At 34.3% G+C, this 13,005-nt stretch overlaps 1 protein-coding gene across 1 annotated transcript in view; it reads left to right on the top strand.

The window, feature by feature from the left end:
* Nucleotides 1–13,005, top strand: part of LOC148822767 (ATP-binding cassette sub-family A member 13-like) — a 128,582-nt gene that overhangs the window by 28,292 nt on the left and 87,285 nt on the right. The window contains exons 16-18 of the mRNA XM_088929549.1: nucleotides 1,581–1,811; nucleotides 9,050–9,283; nucleotides 11,929–12,031. Of these exons, the coding sequence (XP_088785675.1) occupies nucleotides 1,581–1,811; nucleotides 9,050–9,283; nucleotides 11,929–12,031 (568 nt within the window). The remainder of the gene's footprint in view (nucleotides 1–1,580; nucleotides 1,812–9,049; nucleotides 9,284–11,928; nucleotides 12,032–13,005) is intronic.

The following is a 13,005-nucleotide window of genomic DNA, read 5'->3' as shown; positions in this document are numbered from 1 at the left end:
TCCTAATCCTGCTTGTGTAAGGATATTTCCTTGCTTTCTACCTTGCTTCCGACAAACTGAAACACATTCATCTGGATGAATTTTCTAAATTTAGCATATCTGCTAAACACAGATGAGAAACCTGACAAATTTCAGTTTTTATACAGTGTACAAGTTCAATGAACAGCATTTCTTGAAAAGCTCCTCAGGCATGGCATTTGGTAATTTCTCATGGGCTCATTGACTAAATTCAGATGATCTATAACTTCAAACAATCAATCACACAATCTGTTGAAAAGATCATCTTTTGTATTTTTTTAACTTCTGCAGTTTTGATTTGCCAGTTTATCTCTTGTTGTTATGTTTGCTTCTTGTTCTTGAAATTGTAACTCTTATGCTTTAGGAAAGACATCAATTGTATTGGCAAAAAGCTATTCACATGGTTGCCACCTTGCCCCTTACTTCCAGAGTCCTAAATTAATTGAGGAGAGTTTTCTGAAATGTCACTCAAATCAATTAAATAAAATGTACTGTATATTTATTTTTAGAAGTGTGGAGCCAATGAATAGTGTCTTAATATCATCTATTTGATTTGTGGAAATGGTCAGAGGAAGAGTCTGTGTGGGTTTGTTGACAGGAAATTAAAAAAATAACCTCAAAATTTCACAAAGAAAAAAAAAAGTTAAATTAATAAGTATTTGTATAATATGGAACAGGGACGGTTAATTCCATGCTGAAAAACAGAAAGTAGAAACTAAACGTTTTGGTTTATTCTTCTACAAGTATAATATTTTTATAATATTATTACAAAATGAAATACTCAAGTGTATACAGTACCTTATGGATTTGAGGCATGTCAGGAATGGCAGGTGAGTTCTTTATGTACTGTGGTTCAGTCTGGTGTAAGAGTAATAAAATAAAAGTAAAATCTTGATGGACAGGATAAACAAATATCTATTAAAACAATTTCACAACTACACAACACAAAATATTACACTATAATAATGTTATAATGGCCATTTCTTTATGATATGATTGGATAAACCTTCTATTTATTTTGCCCCCCCTTAATGTAGACACCCTTGCTTTGATTCTAAACACATTATATTTCTGAACACAGTTACAGTATATTACAGTTGCTTTTGTCTGGTAATATCAAGGTCTGATATTGTTCAGCTTTTTGTATTTTTCAGGTTTCTGATCCTGCAGTATTTTTTCTGTTCTTTTTTACAGTAAATAATTTCAGTTATACACAATAATTAAGGCATCAAGAATACATTAATTTTAATATTGTAAGTACAGTAGCTGATAATTTAAAAATGTAGGCCATATCTGGAAAATCTCAATATGTGCTTTCATACATTAATTAATTGCTTTAGCCATGATCTCATTATGGTTATATGTTACTTTTTTAATAAATCTCACAGATTTGCAAATCATTTTTCATATATTTTAAGCTTTTTAAACATTTTAAGCTATGAACAATGGTTTTAAGATTTGGGATATAAATGTGCAAATACTAAGAATTTCATTGTGGATAAACAATACAGGAAGAATACACATTGAAATAAACAACAACATTGATTTATTTTCCTTTTCAGAACACTCTACCTGGACATGGGGGCTCCCATGTTGAACAGACTGTTACATCTCTAATAAAAAGCCAGATACCAGATGCTTTCCTAAAAGACAGTTTTGGTGGTGAATTAACTTACATCATTCCAGCCACACTAGATAACAGCCAATACAAGAGACTCTTCCAAAATCTGGATGCAAATATGGAAAACCTACATCTCCGTGGTTATGGGATTTCAGCTGGCACGCTTGAAGAGGTAATTGTGCAAACACATGAGTTTGTTTCAACATTCAGGAAACAAAAATAAATACGCAAGGTGTTACTGTTTTTCCAATGCAAGTACATAATTGCATGTAGACTTCAACTCACCAACCATACCTTTTGGTTCAATATGTATTATTAACAGAATATATTACAACACTGAAGACTACCTTCATATTTCACTTAATTGACAGCTCTATTGGGCCACAAGAGGGGCATCCTATCTACAGTACGTGAGGTTTGCATCCTTAACTTTGTTTTTTAATCATCTGACGTGATACAAATAATGCAGTAGTTGTTTTAAATATTGCTTACAAATCCCAGATGAAAGTGACTTAATGTGGGAAATGCATATTGATGAGTCAGAACATCAATCTGATCAGAAGCTCTGCTGGGTTCACCCTGCAGTACATCTTGAGCATCTGAATCTGGTAATCCCATTAATAAATTAATCCTGTTTTGTAAAAATAAATCCATGTATCTGTTTTGTTTAGTTACTGTGAACAATATTTAAACTTTGTACTTCTTTATGTTATATGAAAGAAGGACAACACACTACAGGACATTAAGATGGGTTATGAGCACAAATTTCTCTTCACTGTTGTCTTTGTTGTCTCATCTAGCCACTTTCAACATGCATTGAAATAGAAAAGTTAACTTTCAACAACAAATAACAAAGGATGGTAATTTCTATAAATGCCATTACTGTTCTAGTATATATTTTTCTTTAAGTATTTGTAAAAAAAATCATTTCCAATAACAATCCACATTCAGCTGTTCAGGATAATATCTAGGCATTATACTAGCATAATAGGATAAAATTGTGATATCATGATAGTGAGGCCTTGCTTTCTAACATTGATTTTTTAGCCAAATATCCAGAAGTTATGTTAAGAAAAGAATTAAGAAAAAGACTTCTGGGTCACTCAAATGTTGCTGTACCCATCTCCAAAATATTTGTTTCTTAGTCACAGTACGAATGAGTAATGATAGAATGTAATTTATCACAGTAATTCCCCATGCCATGCCCACTAAATTTCATGTTAAATTGTCTGGTCAAGAAACACTAAACTTTTAATCTGCTTTCTTTCAATAATGTATGGCCTTTCAATAAAATATTCAGTGCCGTTTATTAATCATAATTAGTTCAGACAGGAAAATACTATGAAACATATTTGTTTCAATAATAAACACAAGTCTGAAATTTGACCTTCATCTTTTTTTCACACTCCCCTATTTAGATAGTCCAGATAATAAAATCACTGGTAAGATCGTCATGTTTGAATCCTGGAAACAGAAGGGAATCACACATTTAAAATATCTTCTATGGAGGCACTATATTACTATTTGAAAAACTACATTATTCATGCCAGGTAGTGCTTTCCTTCAGCATCCTTTACTGATGGGGGTCCTAAAGATGTTAGTAAGAGAGACACTACCTTTGTTACCATTTCCTATAGTTAACAGGCTGGAGAAAATTATAGGAAACAGGAATATCACAGGAATATCATTACTCTTCTCCCATGATGAAAAAAATTGATGTAAATACCAAAGGATAAATAGGAAAGGGATTTAAGTTCTCAGCATGGAGTTTTTATGTTCTACCCATATTTGTGTGAGTTTCCTCTTGGTGAAAACACATTTACTCAGTCTAAATACATACAGTATGTGCAGGTTGCTGGATGCTGGGAAACTTGGCACTGGTGTGAGTGCATTTATGTCTGTGTGTGTTTCTTACAATGGACCATTGCATTCTTGGATAGCCTCCAGCTGCCCCCCCTACCCTGAATTAGATACAGCATTTTCTTTGTACTGTAGGTATTATTTTGTGCATGTTATTAAAAACAGAAAGTAAATGATAAAAGTTCATGTTTAGCTACAATAATATTTAATTGTGTTAAATTCAGTATAATTCATAGTAATCTTATACATTTTTGTTAAGAAAAACAGTTTTAAGAACAATCTCAGATTTCTTAGAAACACATAGTTTCAAATTAAACCTTTCTAGCCTTGTATTATAAAAAATTAAATGTTGAAAGTGTTAAGAAAAGATGCCTTCTTTTAAATAAAGCATAATGATTAGGAATAGGCAGTAAGAAATGCCTATAAAACTCTTGGATGCAATGGTAGATACATTAAAAAAGGAAGATGGGAGTTTTTTTAAGGAAAGCACAAAATAAAAATAAATTGTATCAATTCCAAATCTTTTTGATAATTTTGGAAAGTGGTCAAATGATTTCATCTAGTATTTTTTTTATTTCAGTCTTGTGAAAAATAGTGCAAGTGAGTAAGCAAGAAGAGTTATATTTGTATGTACTGTTGGTAGTTGGAAACAAGCAAGATTGAGCTTGGATCACCTCATAAACTTTTTATTTACATTCCATATGGGCTAGATGGACAGAGTGGCCTCTTCTTTATAACCCTCTCTATGTTACTGTGATTTGCAGCATTTTAGAAAAACATTTTTATAATTTATTTATAGTAAGGCCTTACATTGGACATATTATTATGATAGGTTTATTCCATGCTGAAAAAAAGAAGAAAGAGAACACAACGTTTCGGCCGTGGAGCCTTCTTCAGGTGTGACACCTGAAGAAGGCTCCACGGCCGAAACATTATGTTCTCTTTCTTCTTTTTTTCAGCATGGAATAAACCTATTACTTGTTCATTTGCAGCCTACGCATGTTGACGCAGCTACCCACCTGAACTACTACATATTATGATGATTGTTTCTCTTCAGTAAGATAATGTAAAAGGACAATTAAATATTGTAAAGAGATTTGATGTCACTGATTGCCTCAAATACTGTAAACAAGATCTGCCTTGGAACACTAGTTCGTCTAAATTACAATATGTGTGCTGTTTTGATGTGTTTCAGTGTACTTTAAAAGTGGTTTCTTACTTTTAAAATTATATCTATGTTTACATTTACATACTTCTACCTTTTGTATTAATGTACAATACTGTATTTTTCGATGACCAAATATTCATATACAACATCAGCCACCGACCACTAGACTTCCTGGCAGTCTGGTGGATTAATTGGTCAGTTTTGAGAGGGCCCTAGCACTGAGATTAGCCTTTTATTTTTAAAGTGATTCATTAGACAATAAAACCAATTCTCTCCTTTGTACTACAGCTTCTGATTTTTTATTTCCTTATATTTGTTTTATATGATTTTGACCATTTGTTTTACATTTTGAATGATTGGAAATGACTAGCCTTTCTCCTGATTTAGCTTCTTTTAATGTAGCTCTGTCTGCAGTGTATGCATTGTTAATTATAAATAAATGAGAGAAAGCTTTTTTAAATAGTGATGCTGAACAAACTGCTGTGCTGTTTGTTTAATGCAAATGTTAGTTCTAACAATGAATGTTTGTTTTGCACTTTATAATTCATTGAAAACAAATGGCACAAATTACAGTATTTTCCAAGCCCAAGCCGAGATAATAGAATTGACCAGCAATGTGAAAGGGATGATGCAATAATTCATTGTGGTGACTAAAGCATTAGTTAATATTTCCTGTATAAGAAATATAACTGGAACAGTGCTGATGTGTTTTCCAAGGAAAATGCAAAAAGAGAAGTAATGATCTGTATCATCATTATTAAAGAGCCAGGCAAGACATTTTTGGGAAATTGTGAAAGTTATTTTGGTATGCCACATCGTTAGACAAAATCTGAGGAATTTTATTCTGAGAAAAGTATTTGCTGAACATGGTAGTTTGAAACTTGGTGGGCTGTGTTATGCCAAATAAATGGATATTTATTGCACTATATCATGGTGGTACAAAACCCAACAGAGACCTACACTGAATGAAGCTGATATGTCGCACTACTTAATCACATAATGTTTAAATCTTGTAATTTTTAATGTGGTGTACAGCTTTAAATAGTGTCCATGATTTTTTTCTAATAGCCTATACAAGGAACATTGATATGTTCGGCTAATGGTAATGAAAATTTGGTGTATTTAGACTAAGACATTATAGACTATTCCTTTCAAAACAAATTGCTGTATTAGAAAACATGTTCACTGTTAACCAGTCAAATGTCAGGTATGCTTAATATGTATAGATTTCCAGGTGTTGTGACACTTATCTATCTCAAAGTGTTGTGGGTTAATGAATAATAACACATACTGTATAAATTATATTCCACAGCTGAATGGCTACATAATTTGGTAGCCTTATGAGACCTTTGACCTGGTATTCTTAAAAAGAAACTATATACAGTAGTTCCAAATCCTTCTAGTATGTGCTCTTGCAAAAACTACCTTTTCTATGACCACCAACCTTAAAGGGCACATACAAAATCTCTTTACAACATGCTCATATGATCACTGTTATAATGGAGCCCATATAGGAAGCCCTAACGTTCTATCATGAAAAAAAATCTTTATGACCCTTAATCTCTTTTGTTGTAACAACAAAGAAATACATCCATTTGGGCACTGACAATATCTGCTTGCAGCTATATTTTTAAATATCAAATCACATTTGCTGAATCTGAGGTATAGTATTACTAAAATGTACAGTAGCTACTTTCTAATAACACTTGTCTAGAGATGAAATTTACTAGAACTAATGAACATATGGTATAGACGTCCGTCCACCCATTTTCTAACCTCTTTATCTGATACAAGGTCGCAGGGGATCCAGAGCCTATCCCAATAAGCAATGGGTGTACGGCAGAATACACCCTGGACAGAAAGTCATTTCACCACAGGGCACACACAGACACAATCATGCACACACTCACACCAGGACCAATTTTCATAGAAGCCAATTGACATACCATGTACAGTATGTTCTTTGGGTTGCGGGAGGAAACCAGAGCACATGGAAGAAGTCCTTGCGAACACAGGGAGAACATGCAAACTGCACACAGATAGCAAGAGAACAAGTGAAAGAGCTCTTCATAAGACTTCTCTTTTTGCAGAGAAAGTGTTAGGCCTAATTCTATTTTACATGTATGTAGGTCTCTCTCTGAGTTACCATCAGTTACTATCAGTTACCTATAGCTGAGGTCCTTTGAGATCAAGCCTTTGCAGAGAGAGCAATTGTCAATTGTTGTGCAACACTTTTAAGTAAACAAAATCAGACTGTGATTGGTCATTTTATCAAGTGCAGTGTTCATCATCACCCATTAGATTCCATATTGATAGATTGTCCTAGCCCTGACAGTGGGTAATTGACTGTGACCTCCAACCAAGGCCCTGAGTCCAAATGTATCTCATTCTTGTTATTGTACACAAAGAGCTCAAACATAGAAAATTAATTACTGGGGGTGTCAAAATCGGCCCTATACATGATGTCCAAATTTATGTGAATGTCCCAGTGCATCCTGCTTATTGGGTACCCTTCTTATTAGCATTCTTAAGAAAATGACTCACTTGAGCTTTTCTGCTCCATGTTCATAGCAACAGAAAGATGATTATTAAAAACTGTCTGAACACTTAATTCTAAGCATATGAAAGTCATAGTCATAAAGTGCAGAATACATAACATAGAGGTAAGATGGTTGCTGCTATGTTATAATAGCTTAGAATAAGAAACTAGTTCCAGTGTTTACCCCTGAGTGCATGTTACAGATTTGACAAATGCTGAGAAGACTGACGTTTGGCTATTGATACTAAACAGTCTTTAATCATCTCCATATGAATCACAAGTCTCAAACTGCACACTGAGTGGGTACCTTTACTGGTTGAGCCACCCAGAAGCGGCTGCATCAGCTTCCCCTCCAATTATCAGTTTGTAGCTGTGGTAGTATACTTCTAAATGCTGTGTTGTTATTAGAATCCTTTCTGATTAAACAAATAGAACAGTTCCCTAAGAGTTCCCTGACTGCACAATTAAGCTACTGTATATGTGCTGCAAAAGAAGATCTTTGGCATAGCCTTATGCAATTAGTCTCATTGTGTTCTTGGAGGTTTTAGAATTTTCTAGCCCAGGAATGTGTTAATGAAGTTGTGTCACGCTCACTTCTTGGTGGGCTTAATATCTGATCTTTTTTTTCCAACTTGAGTAATCAATAAAATAATGAACTTAATCATTTTCTTAGACAAATACAGAATGCTACCTAAGATACTGTATTTTACATTTGATTACTCAAAACACTTCAGTAAAAGTGACTTATTATAGACCTATTGTTTCAAGTACTACACTTACAGTATGCTGTTTATTAAATAATTAGATCCACTATGTAACCGAGGTCAGAACAAAACACAGAGGATACTATGCCCTTTGGGAACTTTGGGAGGTTAACACCCTGTGTTAATGGAATACTGGCAACATTACAGTTCGATTCAAGGCTCATTTATGAATGCATGAAAACATGGTACACTCTGTTGACTGAATTGAATGTGCAAATATACCACTGTGTATCACACTGTGATTGATTTTCTTTTTTATGTTGCCTGCCATGGTATATACCTAATACAACAAAGGTACAGTTTTTTTACCCCATGATTATTATTTATCAGTTTCAATAATATGAGTATATTTGCAAAAAATATGTTTCTTACATTTAGCTATTGACAGTAAGCACCTTCGGGCATTTCTTTGACTGCATTTGCCTTATATAAGCCACTCATGAAATGAAATATTTAAAATCAATAGTACATGAGTTTTAATGTTCCATGTTGACTTGGGACATATATGGCACATTAGAAATAATAGACACTATGCTTTAAGGCCTTCTTAATGTGTCAGTGTCACTGAAGAATTATGCTTTAATTTTTTAAACTAAGATTGTTCCTTTACCAGCTGTATGGTATATTCAGATTCCAGTTCAAATTCCAGTGTCTTAAGCATTATTGGCAAATACTTTTAACTCTGGCGTTTTCCATCATATTAACATTTCCTTCCACTGGCAACAGTATTACCACTTTTGTTGTAAACACATTGAAACTGTTATAGCATATTTGTACAGTATATGATATTTCTGATTATACTGTGTATTACAATTCTAAACAGCACACAATAAAAACTTTGTGATATTATATAGGTTTTATTGTAACTCAAAAGGTTTTCAGGTAAAGAAAACAGTAACAGTTTACTTCAAGTTTAAATTTAAGCTTCATTTATAGAAGCAAAAAGTGGGCATGCCATGTTTTGAATCGCGCTCTACACTCACTGTCCAGCATCCAGCATGTGTTTATTTTTATTTTATATTATATTGCCTGTGATAAAATTAGTTTACACTGATTTTAACATGTTTTCAGGGTCTTAGCTTGAGCAGTCATTAGCCGAAAAGGTGCTAAATGCAATCATAGGTGATAACTCAGACGTAGTGGATTTGTCAGATGGTGAAGATGTTGAGCCAGGTGATTATGACAATTCAACTGATGATTACTCTCCACCGGATTCACCAGAACCTGAACTTCAGAACAGTGATGACAGTGACAATGAGCCGGGACCCAGCCCAGTGAGCATGACCGTGGGCGTGGTGAACGTTGGGTATGCAGTGCGTTTACTCCTGACTTAGTTCATTTCCTGGCTGGAGATGACACCTCTGTTGATTGACTTGATTGGCAGCCACTGGACTATGTTGAACAGTTCATTGGTTGATGAAACTCATTTCTCATTGTATAAATGCTATGTCACTGGCTACCACTGGCACATGTCTCAACACTACAGTTGCTGAGATTTATCATTTCTTCTGTGCACCTATTTTGATGTCATGTGTGTCATATCCACAAATTAGAATGTTCTGGTCCAATGCTTTACGAATTCCTGCCATTAGTGTCACGATCATCATCCCTTCTCTAGAGGGCCCTCCAACCCTTTTGTATTTTAGTTTCATTATTACATTCACCTGTCCCTTGTTCCCCCTTTATTATTTAAACCCCGTGCCTCCAAAGCTCAGTGCTGTGCATTGGAAGACGGCACCCGAAGGCCCGCCTAGCATCATGTCGCCCCACGCCCACAGCTTGAGGGCATAGGCTTCAGAACGGCGTCCTGGGCTCGGAGCCTCGTTACCCTGTTTGTAACTTTCTTTTTCCTGTTCCTGTTCCTGTCCCTGATCATGTTCTTGGTTTTAACTGTTTGTCTTGGATGGATCTCCCGGCACCTGGACCCTAGACTGCACCCTAGTTTCCCATTTGGACTTCCCTCATTTGGACTTGTTTGCTTACGCTCCCCCCGTGCACCTGGATCACTGTCGGCACCACCTCCTGTTCATCATCCTGTCCACTCCTCACCGTGTTTTCATTGTCCTTCTCCAGTCTCTTCTAAATTATACCGTCTGCATAGGATCCTAAATTATGCACTTCACGGGAGTCAGGACCGCCTTCCATTATAATTTGTGACCTTATCACTAGTAACAGATTCTTCAAAATGAGAAAGTGAACACAACTGTTTCGCACTAGTTATTAGACAAGACTTTTTAGGGACCGACTGGAGAATGTAAACTATTGTTTTGAATGATGACATCAGTTTTGTTTGCACTGAAAGTTTCTAACTTTTTGCATACTGATTGCAGTTTTGAATGATAACATCATTTTTTGTTTGCATTGGAAGTTTCTAACTTTGCATACCGATTGTAGTTTTGCATGCTGACAGTTTTTGTTTGCACTACAAGGTTCTTATACTGAAAATGACAGTGCTACACAATGGTGACCTTCTTGTGATTTGCAGTAAGGTAATTTTAAAATGTTACCCCGCTGTCCTCATATGAAAATAAACCCAGTGTCCTCATATGAGAACATTGTTTTTTTCACAAACTACTTCCTGTTTCAAGACATTGCTTAGTTTTCATAGTTATCAGGTGCTATTAGTTACAAAAAGCAAGGAGAAATTAAAAATGCTCAGAACAATATGGTCTGGATCTCAGGGCCTTTTAAAGATTTCATTTTCTTTATTTCAATTGTATTTCAAAGCTCTTCTTCTTGTTTTTCTCTAGGCAATAATTTAAGTTATATTTCTGCCCCCTTAAACATTGGAAGTCAAACTTTTTAATTTCATTAAATCATTAAATGCTGGCATGTGTAAATCCTTTCACCAAAAAGAAATTTCTAGTACTTCCTAGTCAACATTTGCTGTTAATATTTTATAAGATGCCTTGATGTGAACATAATGTTGGGTTAACCTCTAATAAAAACTGTCTCAGGTATAAAATAATGGACATTTGTTTTTGTGAGACGAATGTTCCACAGACTGTTCCAATGTCTGCATTGTGCAGGCATTAATATACAGTAGGCCATTTTTCCCACTATCATTATTTTACAGCATTACTCAATCAAATGCTCATTCACCAGAGGGGTTTTGCTGTTTTAAAAGGACTAGCAGGCATGCTTACCATGAGTATATTAAGAAATGTGATATCTGGAAACTGAATAATTCATATGGTAATAATTGAGAAGAGTCCTTATCTCCCAACAGGTTTCTTGTGAAAATCTGTGAAATTACATTTTGTTATAAAAGCATCATGACAGAATCTTTGTACTCCTGCACTTTTCTTAACTAAGATGTTCCACTACGGTTTATCCATTTACACTATATCCAGGATTCTAATTGCAAAACATAATCTTTAAAAAAAATGTTTTCAATTCTTCCAAAACATTAAAATATGAATTATTAATTTAAATACACAAACAAATAAAAACTATAGAGCACAAAAGCATATGACAAGATATAGACAAATGTTTTAAGTTTAACCAGTTTTCTAAAAGTTTAACATATTTTCACATCATTGCACATATGGGACATTTAATATTAATATACATTTGATTGTCTTGACAATTGACACTTCTGTTTGTAAATGTCTTTGATAAAAATTAACTTTAATAAATGCGTGTTTATTTCTATTTCCATACAGGCACATTTCAAAATGATTAAAAATATATTGAGAGACATTTAAAAGGAAACAAAAGCTATTGGTTCCAAAACTCACTTTTCAGAATATATACAGTACTATACCACATTTGATTTAGATGAACAATGGTTATATTTACATTTTATGTCAACCATTTAATACTTTGTTAGTACCGAAAATAATGGGTAATCATATCATCCATTAAATTTTGTAACTTCTATATTGTATGTGATACAACCAAAAACTCATTTTACAGGGGAATATTTAACATATACTGTATGTCCTTTTATCCACAGGCATTTTTTAATCTTCTCCAGGACACAGACGTAAAAGACTGCACTTACTCACCAGATGCAGAAGCTTTTACTGTCGGCAGCATCACAACAATTAATAATGATGGTAACTACTGTAACTTATAAAGATTTACATATGCAGTTTGGCTATAGCCATAATTGAGATTTTATGCCAATAGCCTAAAGATGTTATTTGACACCTGTCTCCTTAAGCAGCAGACTGTATTTTAACATTGCTTCCACTGCAATTAAAAACAAATGTTTTCCTTAGTCTCTAGGCAAGTGTATTTTTCCCCTAATAAATATGAATGTCAATGAATAATTCAAAATGAGAAATTTCTGAAATGGGAATGGTAATAATCAAATTTCAATTGTACTTTCAGAATACATGTAAAATTGTGTAGTTTTGGTAACATTAATGAACAATCCTAAATTGGCTTTGGAGGTTCAGTGTGTGGCCCATCTTGCAAATAATGTACTTAACTCAAAATTTAATGATTTATCTGGATATATAAATTAGCTTATTGTATATGCATTTTGGTTTAATGCAAGTTTGAGTGATTTTCAAAACTGAAAATATTATCACTCTGCAAACCTGAGAGATAATATCTTATGAAAAAAAAGAAAAAATACATGCATCATTTACACTCTCCACTGGCAAACTGTCAAAAAGTACATTTGCTGGCAATAAAGTCTGTATTTTAAATTACAGATGCAGCCACTCAGAACATGCATAAGAACTCATAGCTGCATTAGAGGTGTTGCGGCCCACTGCGGTGTAATTCAGCTGTATGATTCACCGGCCAAAGATGATTGATAGGTGGTGCATTAGATCATCAGCTCTCCACCTGTTTGGAAGTGCAACCCCTTTGGACGAGTCACAAAGTGTCCGATGCCCCAGGCAGAAAAAGCACATTGTCAATCAAATGAAAAATAAAATGATAGTGGAAAAAAATTACTCACTCAGTGAGATGGTAGCGCTTGCATAGAAGAAGAGAGAACTTCTAGTAGGGGATTTGTTGGTTGAGGTAAAGACGCAAATCATGTTCGTCCCTGAGATGGGCTCTGTATTTGCTCTAA

This window comes from Atractosteus spatula, chromosome 12 (genome assembly GCF_055471065.1).
Source record: "Atractosteus spatula isolate fAtrSpa1 chromosome 12, fAtrSpa1.hap1, whole genome shotgun sequence".
NCBI classification, from domain to species: Eukaryota; Metazoa; Chordata; class Actinopteri; order Semionotiformes; family Lepisosteidae; genus Atractosteus; species Atractosteus spatula.
Note: the sequence above shows the minus strand (reverse complement) of the source record. Positions and strands in the feature narration are given on the sequence as shown.